Raw genomic sequence first — 21483 nt, 5'->3', positions numbered from 1 at the left:
CCAGTTTTGTCGTGTGGCCGCCGTCGCCGCTATAAAATACTATTGCATTGCCGCGAACACACGGCCAGGATCTCGGGCGCGTCCGATCACCGCGAGGTCCTGCGGCGACCGCGGTCTAAATGCTGCCCGGCCCCTGGCACAATGCGGCGGAGCGGAGGACAATGGATAACGTCCGCGCGGGACGGCCACGGGAAACCCTGTCCGTCGCGGAGTTGGCCATAAGTACCAGATCGTAAATCCGGACGGTCCCGTTACCCGGAATCCGTTATGGGGTCACGAAGACACGCCGAGGGTATTGGCGGCGAACGCGCGTGATTACAATATCATTATAATATACGTGAATTAACATACATAAATATAATATAATATGTAGATTTATGGACTTGTATGTGTAACGTGTACGTTTATTAACGCTGGAAACCGGTCTCCAGGCCAATGGAGTTCGTCGACCGCCCCCACGTTGTCGCCGATCGAGCCGAGGTCCAGCAGGAAACCTTCTCTCCTTCCGTTCACCTCTCTCGACCGCGCCCGACACCTCGTCCGACGACCGTTTTACGTGGTCACCATCACCACTACCTACCTTAACCCGTATACGATCCAAACGGACGACTGCATTTTCACATTCAAACGTAGATTACCGTTTCGGATTTAGTATCGTGCACGGTATATAGTATACGAACACGGACGCACACGCACGCACACACGTTATTATAATTTACACACCGGACCTTCCGGATTAGCGCGTGCGAGAGTACGGTGTCTGCAGCGTATAAAAGCCCATCGGTACGCCGGCAAACCTCACACACCCGTCTTGTACGCCGCACAGGACACACGTACACATATCGCAGTTGTCGTTTACTCGTTTTACCCGAACACCTATCAGATCCAATCATGTACTTCAACGAGAAATTGGTCTTGTTGCTGGTGTGCACGTCGGCCGCCATGGTGTCCTGCCAGGTGCCCGGATTCGGCGGATGCCCGGACTTCGATTCGCAACCGGACTTCGACATGAACCGAGTGAGTATAACGCGGTTACGAGTGAGCGAAAACGCTAGACGGTTCTCACGTTTAAGTCTTCGTCGGATTTTTGTAGCCGAAAGTTTGCTGCGTCGGGATTTTTATCGCCGTGTATGACTTTGGTTTTTCACCTCGAATAATCACGTGAAACGACGTTGGGCATCACGAAAGTTGTACGTAACATTCGAAAACCAACGGTTTCTTAGATTTGATTTCGAGTTTTTTACTTCACTATCCCGCGCATCCGTACCGTTATTATTTACAATACGCTCTCATTTGTTGTCAACCACCTGTTTTCAAGCACTTCCATCACAAGACATCTGATCAAAAATGTATGCGATTCAATAGGACTTCGTCATCTCAATTTAACGGATTACATTTCACTGTACGATTTCGGGTAAACATTTCGAAAATTAACGTTCGGTTTTATTATTGAAAAATCGTTTGAAATTATAACCTTTTGAAGATTAGGAAGGCCAGTGACCATGTTCAAAACATGAAAATTATTTCATTAACATATTGGTTTTTAGGAAAAAATTCATTGAAATATTTATTTTTACTTGATATACATGCATAGGGAATATAAAACTATGTATGGAAATCTTGTTGATAAGTCGATCCACGCATTCGTCAATATTTTCGTAGGTGCACAATATTATAATCATAGCTGTCCGCGGTGAACAATGCGAAATTAAATCACGTTAATATCGTGTTAAAATAATTGACCGACGTCTTAATATATATATAATATATATATATATATTATATATATATACGCTGTGATACATATCAAGCGTCCATACATTTCAACGAAATTTCATATTATTTTTATTTCCTAACAAGTTCAGATGCTAATCACAAAAGTTACGATGTGTTTCTCTAACGGAATTTCCTGTGAAATAAAAATGAATAGTAACCTATCTATTTTATATTGTATCTGCGGCTTAGTAATAACGGGTCGAGCGATTTCGGAAAATGTTACTGAAAAATAATCAAGTGTAATAATGCCGAACACGAATAATTGTTTACGATTATGGTTGTTTAGTACTTGGGAACCTGGTACGAAGCCGAGCACTACGTCAACATCTTCGAAATCGGAACACGTTGCGTCAAAACCAACTACACGAAAGCCGTTGACGGTAGATACCTCGTATCCAACGAGATCATGAACAGATTGTAAGTGAAGTGTGACAAGCACTGGAAAACGTGTTTTTAACGTGCGTCGATTGTTTTTTACATTTTGTTGTTGACCGTGTTACTTGCAGTACCGGTGTGAAGCGTGTGTTGGACGGTGAAATCAGACTGATCGTCAAAGGAGCCGAATCCAAAATGAACGTCAAATATACGACATTGCCAAGTAATTTTATTATTTTTGCGCGTACGAATAGTGTTTAGTACGACCCGAATTTCTCCACGCATCATCGTCAATGTTTCGCGATGATGGTTTAACTATTGAAAAAAAAAAAAAAAAATAATAATAATAATAATGAAAACTCTACATTAATCGAATGAATAAAAATACGAAAACGGGTAGGTACGACCTTTCTATCAATATTGGAAAATAATCGTTCCACTTTAGAAAGCGTTGGTCGAACGTTGTGATTGAAAGTTTTTGGGTGTGGTATAGTAGTGTACTTATTGTTTTGCTGTAATAATATTAGCAATAACGAAAGATGAGTGCGACGAAACGAAACCGTAAAACGTGTACGTACTGTACTAACCGGCGCGTTGTGTTTTCCAGTCTCGTACTCCACCGAACAAATGATCTTGGAAACCGACTACGACTCCTTCGCCGTCGTATGGTCCTGCTCTTCTCTGGGAGTGGCCAACACACGTAAGTTTAATTTTCTGTCCGTCGAACTTCTCGCCGGGCCGCAAAATAATGCGTCCGCTTTGTGATTTATTACAGAAAACGCTTGGATCCTGACCCGTGAGAAATTGGCTCCGGGCACCGTTTTGCAAAAAGCCTACGGAGTGTTGGACAAGTACAAGTTGAGCAAGACTTACTTCGTCAAGACCGACCAGAACAGCTGCGCTATCGCCGAAGCTGCACCCAGTGAAACCAACGAGAACACATGGAGGAGACGGAGGAGTTTGAACTGAACGCCGCGACAGCAGTACAAATTTCATATTTATCAGAACTAAGAACAATTATTTATTTATTTATTTATTCAATAATATGAGATCTAATCAAAAAAATAAAAATAATATTTATATAGATTTTAAGCAATAAATTTGAGTTTTCGAATTGATTACCATTGTTATTATTATTACTTGTCATTGTGGTAAGATAATAAAAATATGGTACATCCATTATTTAGCTAAACATATACTTTGCACTTAGAGTAAAGAGTTATTAAAAATAATTCGTGTACGTAAAACGAGCAATGTAATATATCTTTTCGGTTATGAGTAATTTTTTTTTTTTCATAAATGAGGTTTAAAAAAAATAAATAAATAAAAATATAAAGATCAAAGGAAAAAGAAAATGTCGACTTATAATACTCATATTTTATGAAAAGGGGACCGTCGACTAGAAGTAGAAATATTTTTACGTTAAAACGTTTCAACGGTTCAATTCTCATAGTTATAAACTATTCTAAAATTGAATTTACTCATAATCTATATTGATCCATTTTTTTCAATTTTTTCGAATGACATTAACCTGCTTCTGATCGACTGAAAAATGTTATTTTGCCTAGAATGTATTTTTCGCAAACGATTAATAAGAACCTCAAAATTGGTTGTTGGACTCCTATATCAGTTTTTAATCTTCTAATGTTTACTTAATCGTAATTATTCGTTTTACCTTCGTCATTCACGACTGGTTTATTCAGTTTCAAATATCATGTGAAAATAACGCAACCCAATGAATTATCTCTCTCGTTTCTAGTAAGCCTCTCGGCATAGTTGTGCTTGGACCAGTAATACAAATAGGTTGATGGTTCCCTCTGTTTTTCTATAGCAGTATCAATGTTTTCAGTTTGAACAATTGAAACGGCTACAACTATTGTTTCGTGAGGTTTTAGTTGAATCATATTATTAACCATGTGTTTAACTGTAAGGAATGTTATTAAATTCAAACAACAATTTTAAAATCATTATCGATATAATACTGGTTTTATTTTCTTTGACGTACACAGTCCAAATGCCCTAGATCGCGTATTAGATCACTTCAGGTTTAGCGCAGTGTTGATACCGAAGTAGATTATTTAATAATGGATATCTTTACTCAAACTTTTGATTAGAAATAATTGATTATGTATTTAAAAAATCGTAGATTAAACAAATAATAATAATATGCGATATGAGTAGCTTGCATTGTATAACTGTATCGGATGTACAGCTAACGGTTATAGTGTTGCACAAAAATATAATAATTACGATGGACCGAGTGGCCTCATGTTTAACATTGTAGACAATATGAATAATACAATTCAAAGAGATGGTCACCGGTCGACCATTATAAATGGTAATTGCATTTAATCCAAATAATCATACAAATAAAAAAATAATATCAATACAAATGTCGATATTTTATTGGTACAAAACTTTCAAATCAAACAACTGATTCAAAAATAAATTTCGTATTTTACAGCACCTATAAAATTTTGAACGGAATACGAGTTAGCGATACCTATAAGAGATTTATTTCAATAATAATTTAAAAATTATTTTTCTTTAATATTCATAATAAGTCAATAATTAGAATCGATGCGATTTATATAATATTTATTTTATATAATACGGTTTAAGGAAACAAAAAATGTTCACTTTGTTTTTTTATATTTTCAGGTGCCCAGTTTTTGTATTACTTTATTATTATTATAGCTTGTGTGTTTATGTGCTAGAAGCACTTTTATTCTTTTTGATTGAAATTATTTAGTATATTTTTAAGAGTGATTGTAAACAGCAAAATGTATTTGTACTCGTATAATAACACTATCTATTGGAGTTGATAATCACTGCCAACGTTTTAATAGAATAAATTGATAAATATCTGGGAAAATATAAAAGTATCGTTTGTAGCGTTAGCGATTAAGTTATAACAGACATATAACAGACTATAAAATATATTTTGTGTGTTTGTGTCTTTGAATTAGTTATTGTTCTGATCTTTGTAATATTTAAATCTTCTATCAATTTAAATAATATAAAAATACGAATAAATAATGAGTCAAGAAAAATTCGACAGGACAGTTAGCCTCATTGATTTTTCATTCGTCGTTTTATATATTTATACAACTGTTTAATAGTTCGTTTTAATTAAAATAACACCACGATACCAAACGTTTATTTTAAACGTAATTGAAATTTATTGCAGAGATCAATTATTCTTTCAACTTGAAAATAAACCAAAATTAAAGTTTCGTATTACAATAAATAAATTAAGAGCCTGTTAAAGTACATGTTTCAGTCGTTTTGAAGTATATATCAAAGTTTCTTTTAAGAAAAAAAAAGCTTTCAAGCTTTAATTAATATTTAATACTATTACAATTTTAATATTTTATTATAAATAACTTTTTTAAGTAAGTACTAAATAGTTTACAGAATCAAGTTTAAAAATTATATTTTTCCCCCTATCAAAAAGTTGATTAGTAGGTGCATTTGAAAAGTCTATATTTTAATTTACATATCAATGTTTTCTTAAATGTTAAGAGAAAGCGAATATTTAACTGATTATGTATATACTAAGTTGTTTACTAGCTAAATTTTAATTTATTATGAAAAATAAAGATTTGTACCTGTAGTAAAAATGTATTGTCTCCATAAAGTATAAACTCCGGTACACACACAATATACATTTGAAATTATTTCTTTAAAGCTTTTATAATATTTACTATTAACATTAGTGTAAATTAATAATTATATTATAATATAAAGTCAATCTTTATGTTGGAATTGAACCAATATACCAATTCTTTCCAAAAAAGATTCTAAATTGAAGAGACCGACTGGACTACGTTATATTTCTAAAGATATATGGATTAAAAGAACTAAATTACTAAAATAATGTAATAGAACTTTTTCGAAATATTTGGTTTCATCATAATTTCATTTTATCATACTTATAAAACATGTCTACAATTTTTCAATACATTTTTTCACATAGAAAATCTTACGAAATGTTTTATGTACAATTTTCAAGTTTTAAGTAGAAAAATTGAAAATTTTAAAAATTTTCAAACACACAAATGCAGCAACGGATATTCATTATTTTTGTCATTTTGTCAAAAACGGTCTTAATTTTTTTTTTTTTTTAAATCAAACTAAATTTATTACAATGTTGAATAACAGATATTCGTGGAAAACATTGCATTCAACCGTCAGCACTTTTCGTCATACAAAAATATTTTACCGACATTTTCGAAGAAGAAACAAGGGAATTATGAACATTTTTAATATTTTCAATGAACGGCTCAAAAATCATCTGGGAATCGACAGCAATCGATGATGTAAGCCGTTCAGCGAGAACTACGATTGTTATTTTTCGAGTTACAGAGAAAACAAAAATTCAATTTTGTCGAAAACCGATGCGTCGTGAACTCGCATCAGTGTTTTTGCCATCGGTTAATTCGTGAAACGACCTCACTTTAAAGTACCGAATCGAAAACCTGAAAACATCGTTTTATTCGAACTCGCCTTGTGATGGAAATCGTGTACGCGGACGAAAAAAAAAAAAATAAAAAATAACGCAACGCACACGCGCGCATCATCGTAAAACCGATAGATATTGCTCGTTGTTTCGTTCGGCACGTACAATTTTCAATTTCTAGTCGCTAAACTTTTTGCTGCGCGTTCGTCACCAACCGTTACCCGAATCATCGTTACGACGACGAATGTTCAGCGCGATCGCGTGCAAACGATACGCCCCCACCGAACGCGCGATTGTCCGGCCGGTCGACGGCGTTCCGGTGTTCGTCAACCGACCGGACGGACGGGAGAAATCGTTTCCCCGCAAAACACTACCACCGTTCGACGTTTGGACGTGCAACCCGTAACGCCCGTGTCCTAAGCAGCATCCCCGTCTATGCGATGCGCTCATCCGTTTGTCCGTCAATGCGATGATCCGATAACACAACGTGTCCCGCGTAGCGTCCGTCAACGTGATATTGCGGTGTATATACGATTTTCGTACAACAATTTTTCGTCGGTCCGTCGCAGGCGATTTAAGAGTACACTTACTCTAGCAAGTTTTACTCGTAGTAAACTATTACCTAGCCATCTGGATGTAATAATATATTTTAGGAATTATGACGTAATGGTATCTGTGATTGATATCTTCCGACCGTCGTGTGTTAACGACAGTTGGTGTGCCGGAAAAAAACGTCCGTACACCGAACCGTCCAATAACAAAATATCATTGTATTACAAAAAGTGTTAATAATAGTTAACGAACAGTCGATTATTTGTAGTACGAAGTCGTCACTCGTCGGTCAGTCGTGCTCGTCAGTAGTAGATTAATAATAAAATGTTATACGGGTATAATACAATATCATATTTTAGCGCTCGACCCGCGTTGATTCGATATCAAACGCACTGTACCCCGCGTACGGCAAAAACAAATAATTTTGTTTTCCGAATTTGCGTCCGACCCGTCCGTTAACGGATTATCGCATTCGCCGCACACTTCGGACAGTTGTATTTATTCGTATATATTTGTTTTTATTTCTTGACGGATTATATCGCATCGGGCGCATCGGACGCCACGTAGGACACGCCGTAAACGTATCGTGTAAAAAACGTACGGCCACCCGGTACACGTGTGTGAAAAGCGCGTCTCGCGGGACGAGCCGAGACGCGTTCGCGCGGTTTTAACCGCGTCGCGCCGGGTCATCGCACTCCCCCATCCGCGTACGCGATCGAGCGTATCGATCCTCCACAGATATATAAGACAACGTTGTTTTATATATCTGTGGGTTCCTTCGACAACAACGCGAAACGCCGGTAACGATTAACGCCTGTCTCCGATCGCCGCCGCCGGGAATATCCGAACAACCGCGAGTGCAGCGAGCGCGTTGTCCCTCCTGGCGACCGGGTCCAATTAGTCCTGTTGAAGTCATAGGCACCGTGGCTGGGGGGCCGGGGCGCCGTCCGAGGGGGTTCGATTTTTTTCCTTACCCTCCGAACCCGGTCGACCCGGCCGTCGAATCACGATCAAATATTACCGCGCCGTTAGGGGCTGTGCGTGCGCCGCGCGGTATTTTTCGCGCACATCTCTCCGCGTGTACCGCGCGATTAGGCGTTATGGCGAAATCCACTTTTCCCAACACCACGTCCGTCCGCGAATAATCGAATGGTACGTACGACGGCGACCCCGTGAGCTTTTAGCTTACCGTCACCGCACTGTGTCGCACAGTGGTCAATCCAAGTGGAAAAAATTATTTTATCACAAAAACCAAATTAATATAGGTCCAAGATACTGGAAAAAATATTTAAAAAAAAAAAAAAACAAATGTTCGTTTACTCCTGTTGAATGATAATATATACATTTTTTATTCTAAAAGTTAACTTAATATATGATATTATATACAATTTTATTTAAACGTCGTCATTTTCTTCATCTGTGAAATTATTATCTAAATATTTAAATAATAATTTCACTTCATTATCTAACTCGTTTTTTTTTCGGTATGTTACGTATCGAGGAAATTTACGGGTCGGATGAAACAAGTAAATGATGGAGAACATCTTCATTTTTTGCTACTCTGCTTATTTTTCGTGAATGATGTTCTCGATATTTTTTATAATCTTTGTTTCTATCCTCCTGTGCTTCCTCGGAAAGTTATAACATGTCGTAAGTACGGTTCGAATTAGAAAAAAAAAAAATGAAATCAAAATTATAATAGTGTCATAATCGGTCCGCTTTGAATGTCGGTTATCCTTACTGAAACGACGTACACACGATACGCGCTACCGAAAGCTAACGGTTGGTTTGTGCGAGAGCAAAGAAGACGTTCGTCAAAAACGAAATCCCGTTCAATTAGTAAGCTTATCTCTTCCGGTACCAGTGCGGTAATACAATCAACGTTCGCTCGCAACAACGACAACAACGTTTTGTCGGCCGCGTGACACTGTAACGCGCCCCTATTTCCTGAAATAATGAATACAAATATTTAAATTGTTGAATTTCGAAAATATTTCTCAACAAATCAACGTGCACGTTTTAACGAGGGTTAAATATTCAATGGGAAACTTTAACGGTGGCGGGGGGAGTAAATAAATATAAAATGTTTAGGTACATTCGGTTCTTGTGTACGGTGTACAACGTAAATATTTTAGAAGATTTCCGACGAACCATCACTTTGAACACCCGTGTTATATACTTTCTGTATGGGAAAATCAAAACTGAAATGTTCACGAAAAGTAGATGACGTTTTAATAGATAGATAGATATTAATATTCGTACGTTGAACAAATATAATTTAAAAACAATTTTTGTCAGAACTGAGCAGTTGCGTATCGGATACACGTTCTGTTGAACGTTAACGAATGTCCAAAACGCTATTATACTATATTTCGGTACTTGAGAACAAAGAGCACTTTATATTTTACGCCGGTTAACTTTCATTTAATAATTAATCGTTTAGCTTTGCTTAACAATCAGTAGATTGTTTTTAAATCTCAAATGAATACTGAAACGTTTTTGCGGTGCTCATTTAAATTTACATAACAAAAGAAAAATAAATGTGCAAATGTACTTTATCTTTTATCTTCTGATAATTACATTTAATACCGATCTCGATGCACGTAACCGTAAACCCTACTACCCGTTCGTTCATTAAACATTTCATAAATGTATTTATAATATATAATAACTTTTTTTTATGTAGTACGTACTCGATAAAATGTAGGGCGTGGGTGTTAAATTATTTCTAAATAAGTGAAAACCAACGAGCATTTATTTATTAAAATGTTTGCGCACGTTAATAATTATAAAAGCACCGCATTAACACATTGAACGTATTAAGAGATTTTTGCGAAATAAGGTTTTAGTTTGATAATTGTTAACACCGAGTACTGTTTATTGTTTAATTCATTATTTATTCTGTTCTTATTTTATTTATTTACGAAATCTGGCGTTGGTTAAAATATAAAAAGTGAAACTTGTCAAGAAATATAATATAATGACAGTGAAAAGTGGTTAAAAACTAAAGATTATACATTACGCTGTCGATAAATAAATCGTTATTAAACATCATCGTTTCTGCTAACGCTGTTTAAATTCGACAACGTATTGCTTACAACGTTTCGAAAAGTTCGTTGTTCGAGTGACGTACGTACGTGTAATCCGTGGTGCGTGAAAAACGCATAACGTCAGTTTAAGCCTTAAAGTGTCTTAACTTATTTTGTTGATGCGATGTAAGTATCAATTTTAAAATCGTAAAATCATATTACACGGAAATTTGTCCCCCTACCGATGCACACACGGTTCTATAAAATATAACAACGTAATAGAGAGAGAGAGAGAGAGAGAGAGAGGGATGAAAAAAAAAATAAAATAAATAAAATTATTGCTTCTCCCCGGGAAAATAATTAACCGTACGGGACGTAAATTACCGTACGTGTACCCTAACGTATTAATTTAATTGTCGCACTCCTTTCATCTACATAATACATTTTGTCTCCATCAATTACAAATAATTCTTGCCCGGAGCGCATTGTTCGGCGGAAAATGATCCGTAGCGACGTACGGCTATTTTAGAGTGCGCCTGATTCGAAATCGATTCTCCGCAACGCGTAGGGCCGCTAAAGTGATAATACCGTTCTCGCACAACTTCACTGATTGGACTTCAAAACTTAATTCCGCTTGATAAAAAAAAAAAAAAAATTGTACCATGTACACGCGGTGTCCTCGGCAAGAGTACCTAGAGCCGCGCGCGAAAAGGGAATTGTTGGAAGTTTTGCACGAAATATGATCAACGGCGCATAAACGTTTATCGGGAAAACTAGGACGTACCCGAGAACGGAATATCATATTAATATCTTTTCTGGTGCGATCGGAACGTAAGAAAAAAAAAAAACGCATGAAATAAAAGTGCAGGCGTTGAAAGGGAAACAACAAAGCGCCGAGAATATTTCGCGGCACATACCGAACTGATAAAACATTGCGTGGCGTACGCACACGCTTGTATAATGACGATCAAAATTAACTACCGTCGGTGGTAGTGCACACGAAATCGATATTGACGAACTTGAATAAATATTGCACATCGTTTCGTTGCGTCCCGCCGTGGGTTTATTTAGGGTACGACGACCGGCTGCTGCGAAATTAACAAATATTTTCAATACGACTCGGTATCAACGTTGAACCAATGCAATAATACCAAACGAGAGAGACGCCTCTGTACGGCGTTGCAAAATATTTTTAATTAAACGTTGAACGTTGCATAATTATGACATTGTACCGCGAAGATGCGCTTAATATGGTACATCATAATACGTTTTTCAAAGGACATGTCGTATACACACGTTAAAGAAACTAAAAAAACGATTGTACCCCCGAAGGTTATCATCGGTTTCTATCATTTTATAAATCGAACCATTTTTATGTGTGGTAATAACAGTTGGTTCACATTATCACAATGGCTGGAAAAAAATAATCATTTGGAAGTATCGAAACGTATTTTAAATATACACAAAACTATCATCAGGAACGATCACAGTAAAATTGTTTTTTTTTTCTTTTGTATAACGTGACCTATATTCTACGTAAAATTAAATAATACGCAATTACGCTCGTATGGCGAGATCGAGATAAGCCGTTTGCGAGTATAAAAATTTTTTTTTACCGTGTTAGTTGTTAGGTAATACTTGACGTATGTACCGATAATTTTTTCGGCTAGGATAAAGGAAATTGCATTTCATGTGCCTGTAAACGCGTACTTTTAATCGTTTAAATTTTTTTCAACCACCCGAGATTGGGATACTGATATTTTTTTTCAAATTGCATACCGTTATGGGTTATCTGTGTAATGCAGATAGATAAATGTGAACAAAAAAATTTGTTTTAAATTTGTACCATAAAGTTTAAAATACAATCATTGTCTCACGTAAACATAACTTGGCCATCGAGAGCAAAATGTATTACTGTGGTAGTAAAACAAAGCACTAAGGTAGAATAAGTCGTAAAATCGCACGCAGATTGCGTTTAATACCATTTTGTTTTTATTGGTATATTTACGTTATTTTGTTGCAGGTATTATTCGACGGCAAATACATTACTCAAAATGCCAACCGAATGCGAGTTTATACGACACATCTAGAAATTAAACGATTTAAGTGTATCCGTCGTGTTCAGTTTTAATTAAGTTATCGTCTCGGTATCATTTATATTGATGCGAAATATGTCGGTTATAAATAAAAATGAAGCCGAGCGTTTAGTGTTCCGTTTTCGTTCTTGTTCTCTATCGCGTACACGAAAAAAAAAAAAACAGTTTTTTTTTCTCTCATACGCAGTTCATTATTGTATTACGTGTACGCGATTATTTTCGAAAATAATTCTCTACGTTATCGTTCTATGTAACTAACGATATAAGTGACTGCGCGGAGTGTATAACTGGAAGAGACGCTCTCCCGCTCTACCGTTAAAAGTTTATCGTCGAGCCCGTTTCGTGTTTATTATTAAGAATTTTATCGAATCGAATTCGCCAAGTTCTATTGTCGCGCCGGCCGTTTACGACGGATCAGCCGTGTTCGTGCGGAGGTGTCACACCGCCGCAAGTTTTTTTCGCGGCCGCGTAGCCCGCGGCAGGCGCACCGAATCTCGATTAAATATTTCGCTTTTGTTGCAATTATCATTACATCGCTCATCATCCGTTCTCTTCCGGCCGGAAAAATGCGTCGAGCACGTCCTTATTTCGTGCTTCCCGCAAACTCACCGGCTCTATTATTATTATTACTTATACCATGCCAAAGTTTGCAAGTCCTTTAGTTTTCCGAGCCGTGAGCTGATGTAAGTCGTTCTCCTTTGTCACCTCCGAACCGAACGCACTCTCTCATTCTTTACGAAGCTGAATTTCGTACACACACACACACACACACACACACACGCGCGTATACATGTACAATACGTAGTGTCTACGTTTGAGTACCGATTTTTGAGTATAGACGATAAAACGCTGATGAATACAAAATTAAATCCATCCCCGCCTTGGTCTTATTTTTAGTGTTTAACGAGGTATTAAAATTTTAATCGTTTTGTACTTTTCAACTAACTGCTATTGCTTTTTTTTTTACGAAATGAAATAAAAATTTATTTTCCGCTGCGGCGTACAAAATATATCCGTTTATTATTAAGGACAAACGTTAATTCCGTTGAAACCGGCGAGACGTCGTTGTAAAACAGTGCATTCCACGGAATATGGAACGTACGCGCGTACGTACATCAATTAAACGCGCGCGCACACACACGTACGTAGTACGTATTTGATTCAATCGCATTGTGTTTAATGGTAACAAACGAAGAGTAATAATAATGTCATTCAACAACATTTCAAACGTGCTCGACTTTGGAACATTGAAACGAACGGCAAGTATTTGGGTCACATTTGTGTCGGCATAAAAAGGATAAACCAACATTAAATGGTATTCAAAAACGAAAAGGTTTTCAAGTTAATTAGTTTTATTGAAAAATTAGAAAATCGAATACGAGTAAGGTGTACAGTTTGAAGAACGAACAGTAACGCAATTAAGGAACTATTGATTACGTTCAAAATTAATTACAATACATGAATTTACATATATATATATATATATATATATATTTTGATTTCTGTGTTAATACCGAATTTTCATTTTTAGATACAAATAAATTTCAATTCACTGTTTGAAGTGGAAAATAAAAATCTTTCATGCGTACTTTAACACAACTAAATTTTATTGAATTGAATTACAACTTTTCTATGTAGGTACCCTTTTTGATTCCCTTTCATACTCCTTTGAAATATTACCTTATACATATATGCACATTTATACTAAATCTATGACAATTTTATAGGTTACATATTTGTAACTATTAATTATATTTTACTCATAAGCTACCGAAATATATTTAAATAATTCCTTTTATTTTTATACAATTTTTCAAAGATTTTTCGATAAATATTGGAGATTTAAAAAACATTTAAAAACATGTAAAAAAAAAAAAACTATTTAGTTGAAACTCAAGAACCTAATAACAGTTTTCTACATGTTTTAGTTAGGTAATACTTGAATGTATTGTCAATTCTGAAAAATGTCTGATCTGCGAAAAAATTATTGAACGTATTATTGTATTGATTACCGAAGATTGATAGACCAAAGAAAACAAAAAACATAAACAAAATAGATTATTATCGTTGAGCAAAAAAAAAAAAAAATTAATTTTGTTAAGTAATATATTTATTTTTATAAGTATACTCCAATTGGAATCTTCGTTACGATTGTACAGGGTACACATATGCAACATGTCACCATAATTCACTAGATAGATGAGTTGTTTCTGAAAATTATTTCAAATTAAGTAATTTTTTGCTTTTCATTTTTATTCACACACGCATTCTTTTTCTTTCTTGTATTGATCTTAAGAACTTCGGCTACAATGACCAATAATTACAATGTTTATAAGCTATTTTAAATAACAGTATTATATTTGGTTTAAGTTTTAGATTTTAATAAGGTAGTGAATGTATTGTTTTGGTCTTGATTTGGTCCAAGTGAAGTGTCCAGGCTTACAGAAATTCCGAAGTGAAGTTGATCCTGCCTGTAATGTGGCCAACTGTTAGCATACGTTCTATGGTAATATCCACACCACATTCTTTGCATAAGGGTGGATCCTATTTAATCATAAGAAATCCGTGGGCAATTTTGGTATGGTCGATCCTTAGTCGATTTAGAGCTATTTCTTTCTTTATTTTAAGATTTGTGTTTTCCTATTTTAATGTTATTTTTATCTGGTTTAATTTATTCCAGGTGTTATGGTATTCTTTTTTTTTTTTTTTTATTGATTTTTATACACAAATTTTATATCACCATAGGGAATTAGTTCTAATAATATTGTATTTTTACTCAATGTGGTTATTTTGGCATGTTTGTCTGCCATTTTATTTCCCTTGATACCCGTGTGACCTGGTATCCATAAAAGAGTAATTTGTTTTTTTGTTAATTCTGGCTTCATATTTTTTTATTTTTTCACGATTTCACTTGGGTTTGATTTATTTTTTAATTTTATTTATTGCCTAATAATTCTGTAATTATAGTGTTTTTCCTCCTTTATAAATATTTGTATGCTTCTATTATTGAAATACCAACTTCTTCATCAGACTTGTATTGGTAAAATGGTACTGGCGTAAAACGTTTGATGATCCTTGCAGTCATCTAATATGTTGTTCAGATATCTTTCAAATATTTCGGATGATGTATGCTGTTCTTTAGGAGACAAATTTTTGTGTTAATTTTATAAATGCAATATCAAAAAGGTTAAATTCTATGCGTATTGTTTCATTGGATTGGATGTATTTTAATTTATGAAAGTGCTTATTTTTTTTTCTTTAAATAAGTTCTTTAATACGCTTTACGTTGTCGTGTCTTATAAATTTGGTGGCATATTTAATATATAACGCATAATTTTGTAAACGATGGCGTAGGTACTTCCGCAATACCAAGAATACTGAATGTTGAATTAATTCCAAAAGCATGACTTATCCACTATTTTTTACGCTGTCAATCGACTTTCAAGTTGATTCAGATGCGTGTAATATTGCGCCAAAATTAAGTTGAAATTAGGGGATTACTTTGTTAATGTTTATGAGTGTTGTAGTTTTACCACTACATGGTATGCGACATAATATTTTAATTAATTTTTGTGATCTGGCCACTGATTTTTTTTAGTTAATTTAATATATGATATCCAAATTAAACGTGTATCAGATATAACTCCAATTATTCTTACAGAGTTTTTATTAGCTATTTGTATTCTGTTTAGTTTAATTTTTAGCTCTAAAAACCACATCTTATACTCTTGAAAGTTAGGAGGTTTAACAAATTATGTCTCGGCAGATGAGACAACGAAAGGACCGTTTCAGTATACGAATAGTTTGTATTTATGTGACGTTTTTCAAATGTATTTAATGTTCATCAAACTCTAGAACACATATATTGAATTTAGGTATTTCATTAGTGATATTTTTATTCGATTCGATTGCTGGTGCTGCAGCAGTGCCGACTGATGAAATATTCTGTTCAATAAAATAGATTATTTACGTAAAGCTTAAAATTATCTGAAACGATTTCCTTAAAATCGTTTAGATGAAAATAGAAAAATATTCTTAGCTAGCTATAAAAATACCTCAATCAATATTTCCCGAAGACTTTCTTACAACAGCCCTTCAATTTACTGGTCATATACTCGTATACAATGTACATTATAGATATAAATAAATACATTTATTTATAAACACGTATGCTGTTGTATTGAGTAATATTATCTTTATATCATGATATTATTTTATTGTGCCTAGTCGAGTAATTCATCATTATACCACATTAGCGAGCCTATAAAATATGCAGATAAAACGGCAACACGACGTGGAGAAAATTTAAAAAATTTCAATATTTATTTGATAATAAGCATGTATACCATTTGTTTACATCGTATCTGGAGAGAAAAATCTGTCGAAAGAGAGTACACCGAAGGATCAAATAATAATTAATGAGCTGAATTTTTCTTCCTTGAGATAGATAATAAATCCGTGTTTTATAAATGGTATTTTTTCTCATACATTTATATCTTTTAACAAGTGTAAACCTCTATTTGTTATCAACATCGATATTATTCTACTCGTATTACACATTTTATGTACTCGTGATATTTACGAAAAAAATAAATAATAATAATGACGCTGCCGTTCAATGGATAATGTACTTATATCATTCCTACAGTGATAGTAAGTTTCATGATCATAATAGTTTTATAAAGTTTTTCCTCCTTCAAACGATTTTGTGGTACGCGAAAAACAATAAAATAATCACGCAGTGGTTGAACAATGCGAGGGTTAAGAGACACGGCAGTGTACACTAATGAACGCCGTTTTACAAGCAGTAATTTTATCATTAGTAAAATTGTTTGATTGGTTGATAGTGAAGTCGAAAAAATCAAAGTATTTGACCGAGTAACACGACTCGCTGTTTAAAAATAAAGAAAAATAATTTAATTGAAGAAATAATAGATTTTAATTTTTTTTTTTTTTTTTATTCTTACGCAGAGCTCAGTTTATTTTGAATCATACTTTATTAGAATGTTTATTTATTTATTCCTGTAAGATATTTATAATATTTAATAAATTAAAAATTATTATCCAATTAGTTTTGACCGAAATATGTAAAACCTTAAAAAAAAAAAATCAATGATTATCTTACTTGTAATTTTTTTCTAAGCCTAAGTTAATAACATCACTTACATTTCAATTCTTACTATATGAAATATTTTTGTCCAAATCAGATGACTGATCTATCTAATACTAATTTACATTTAAAAAAATTAATGCTAAGATTACTGAAAATTTAACTACATTTTTTACTAAATTAATGTCGTCATAAATTAAGAAATGAATTTTTTTTTAAATTTATTATTATTTATAATACATCAAAGATGATAATATTGAAAAACAAAATCATGATGATTGTTATTATTATTTGAAGAATACTTTTAATCAATGTTCACTCATGTTTCATTCTGGTTCAATATCATTACACCCAATTGTTTTGCTGTCAAATTAAGTTTTTATCTTTGGCATTTTATTTATAGTTAAATTCAGTATGTGTACAAAACAGTTTATTTATAATGCATATTTATATAAATTACTTACAAGTGCTTTATTGCTTATCATATTTAATACATTTTTCTTTTTTTGTATGCGGAATGCAATTTATTTTACTTTTATGTACTGCATGTGGTATTTTTCACAACTCTATGTAATTTACTAGTATTATAATATATTTTAATGTATTAAACAGAGTTGAGATAATAAACAAAAAAAAAAAAAACAAGAGTTTTCGACTTTTTTTAATCATTTAGACTAATAAAATGTGGTTTTGTTTAAATCATTCAAGACATTTGTTTTAAACAATGTAAAAAAAGACAGTTGTTTAAAAAAGAAAAAACATAATTTTAAGCCTATTGGTAGCATCTACAAATTATTATTTTTATTTTCCGCAATAGTTAATTATTTATTCTATTTTTTGCTGTCTAGTAATTAACTAAAAATTCAGTTTAATACCTACATTTTAAATTTTAAGACACATTATACTTCTATAAATAAATTGGAGAATGATTCTAATAAGCAATATTGTAACTGTAAATAAGTAATATTAATAAGTTCTATCTCTTCTTGACAAAGTACATTAATTACATTAAGTACAATAACAAAGTAATTAAAAAGTATGTCAATTAGTTTACAACACAGTCTAAAAGATAAAGATAAAATAATACAAAACCAAAGTTTAAAACAAATTCACAAATTAAAATCCATCTTACAAATATAGGTAAAATTAATTTTAAGTTTAAGACAATTTAAAATAATATATGCTATTATTAGTGTATTACAATCAAACAAGGGCAAGTTAGTAATTTTTTCAACTTGTTCAAGTTAAGTTATATTAATATAAAAACTAACTAAGTTAGAATACAAGATAGTTTCTAAAATGTTAATTTTTCCTAACATAGTAAGTTCTAATTTAGTTTGTTGAAAATAGTAAGTTAGAAATTACTTTTTTTTTTATAGGTTAAAATATAAATTAAAAAACTTGTTTGTTCAAATGAAACTAATAATTTACCTAATTTTAATTGTTGATTCCAATGGAAAAATATAATTAAACACCTAGTCATTTGATCAAATGATCCAATTATGTACCTAAGTAAATAAAAAAATATACAAAAATATGACTAAATAAATATTAAATTGGCCTCCATATTGACCTGCCGCACCAAACAATTATTTCGACGTAAGTATTAGAACGAATACTTGTTTTATACTTGATATACAAAATTATTTATTTCTTAGGAATAAATTTTTCTCTTAAATGGTAATTTAGGAGAAAAATTTGAATATTCATTAAATACATTTCGAAGTTTATTTGTTTCTGGATTAAAGTTCTGTATATCTATATAGGGTTAAAATGCCAAAAAAATCATTGATGGTTTCATTAATATTAACATTAAAAATTCTGGGATTTTTCCGTATGATCAGTTCAGACAATTTGTCTTTTAAGCAATTTTTTAGTTCGTTAATTATTTCTTCTTTAACCCAATTCCATTTCAACTTTTTTAAAATTTAACGAGTTTGATTAGGGTTATTTTACATATTAAATTAAATTCATAAAGTTTGAAATTATTATATTTTAAAACTAACTGGTTAAGTTAGGATAGTTAAGATAGTTAATTAAAAAGTAACTTTAACATTCTAACCACTTAATACACCGCTTTGATTACAATTATTACTAATCAACAACATAAAACAGTTCAATTTTATTATTTTTATTTTGTTAAATAGAATTAAATAACAATATTAATAAACAAATAGGTAAATATACTTAATAATAACTATTAGATAGCGTAATAATAGAATATATTATGGTATAAGGTATAATATATTTTCAATTGAGAAATATTTCAATTTCTTAATTTTTAATTGATTATTAGACCTCTTGGTACGACAGAAACATGCGTTTTATCGCATTTTAACATTTCTAATTACAATAATGACATTAAATTATTTTTATATTGCACAAATACTGGAATAAAATATTGATTAATGTATTTTATTAATATTTATTAATAAATGAAAATTTCTATTAACTATTATAATATTCAACTATAGTTTGATATATTTATTTAATTCTTCTTCTTCTTCCTTAGTTTTGGCCTTTAAGACCATACTGTTAAAAATAAACTTTTCCACGTATCCCTGTCTTCTGTTGCTTATCTCTATTTATTATTAGGCTTTATCTTTTCAACTTCTCTCGTCACACTATCTTCCCTCCTTAACTTGGGTCTACCTAACGGTTTTTCCCCATAAGGTCGTTTGATTAATTATTATACCCGTTTGATTAAAGTTCCCTTTATACTCCAAGCATGACAAAGCAAGACATGACCTGTCCAACTTAGTCTTTGATTGGCAAACTCTCTCACTATACGAGTATTCGGTTTCTGAAAAAGTCTTTTAAGTTTCTCAATATGCAGTTTTTTCCTTTCATTGGATTGGCTATCGAAGACTGGACCGTACATTTTCCGTACAACTTTTCTTTGGAATATCATTAGTTTCAATATTTCTGTTTTTCTCAATATCCACGTTTCCGAGTCGTATAGAAATATTGGTCTTAGTAATATCATTTACATACTAATGTTTAGATTTTTGGATAGGACCTTCGATTTCAAAACTATTTTTAGTCCATAATATCCTTTATTAGCTTGTTGTATCCTCGATGAAGCCTCTGTCTTAACATCATTATCCTTCGTTATAATCGACCCTAGGTATTGCGATTAGTTATTACTCATTATTTATATAAACCTAATGAGTAATGACTAATAGTCAAGATCTAGTCTACAATAAACTCAACGTACACCCACATTAGTCACCAATACATATACTCATAAATTTATAAATCAAAATTTTTATCTACATTTCAAACATACTTCTGTAACAAATGTGTACTATTTGTATTTTATAGCTCAGATTATCTGAAAATAATATTATTATTCATATAGCCTGTGATTATAGTAGTTAATATTTAATAGTTATACGTCGGCAAGTAGCTACTAGGTACTATATTATATGTAATTATACTTCTTTAAGTTCATATATTATATTGGAAATAAATTCATACCAATCATTTTATTTCGTTTGAAATTAAATAAAAAAAATTGCTGTAAACTTGTTTAACACAGTTAAAAAAAAAATTGAAAAATCACGTTTTAAACAAATAAAATATGTTTTAAACAATTGAAACCGTTTTTTTTTTTTATATAAAAAAAATGTTTTTATCAATCTGGTATTAAAACATTATATATATATATATATATTAATTTGTTGCAATATCCGTTGCACAAAACTTTCTGTTATATTGCGAAATAAAAGCAAATAAGCCTCTTAATTTGTGTTACTATTATTTCCAGACTAAAGCGCAGTGCATTGAATACAATTAAGAATTATGCGTTTTGAAAATGACGATTTTAACATAATTATTTTATTATTTTCTAATTATTAAAAAAACAATTACTGAAAAAACAGTAGAATTTTGTGCATTTTTTTTATGCATACATCAAAACTTAATTGCATTGAGATGTCGAAATGTTCAATCATTAAGCTAACAAATGAATTACATCAATACTATTATATTAATAATTATATCTTTAACAATGTGTTCAATTGATTCTTCGTTTTTTAAATGTACCAATATATTTATACATATTTTGTTAGGTTAGAAGTA

The 21483-nt window shown here is 32.4% G+C and overlaps 1 protein-coding gene across 1 annotated transcript; it reads left to right on the top strand.

Annotated features, from left to right (window-relative positions):
- Positions 1-784: 784 nt before the first annotated feature.
- LOC112684519 (apolipoprotein D-like) lies at positions 785-3270 on the top strand. Its single transcript, XM_025556076.1, has 5 exons — positions 785-1017; positions 2063-2193; positions 2283-2374; positions 2759-2851; positions 2927-3270. The coding sequence occupies exons 1-5, from the start codon at positions 892-894 to the stop codon at positions 3118-3120; spliced, it is 636 nt and encodes a 211-aa protein (XP_025411861.1). The 5' UTR covers positions 785-891; the 3' UTR covers positions 3121-3270.
- Positions 3271-21483: the final 18213 nt, after the last annotated feature.

The sequence above is a fragment of the Sipha flava genome, unplaced genomic scaffold, assembly GCF_003268045.1.
Source record: "Sipha flava isolate LNK unplaced genomic scaffold, YSA_version1 105_pilon_pilon, whole genome shotgun sequence".
Classification (NCBI taxonomy): domain Eukaryota; kingdom Metazoa; phylum Arthropoda; class Insecta; order Hemiptera; family Aphididae; genus Sipha; species Sipha flava.
The sequence above is the reverse complement of the archived record's forward strand: the minus strand, read 5'-3'. Positions and strand labels throughout refer to the sequence as shown.

Excerpts from the sequence above, each read along its gene's own strand:
- LOC112684519 (XM_025556076.1), top strand. The coding sequence starts at position 892 with ATGTACTTCAACGAGAAATTGGTCTTGTTGCTGGTGTGCACGTCGGCC. Across the intron at positions 2,375-2,758 it reads CAAATATACGACATTGCCAA|TCTCGTACTCCACCGAACAA; the intron begins GTAATTTTATTA and ends TGTGTTTTCCAG. Across the intron at positions 2,852-2,926 it reads TCTGGGAGTGGCCAACACAC|AAAACGCTTGGATCCTGACC; the intron begins GTAAGTTTAATT and ends GATTTATTACAG.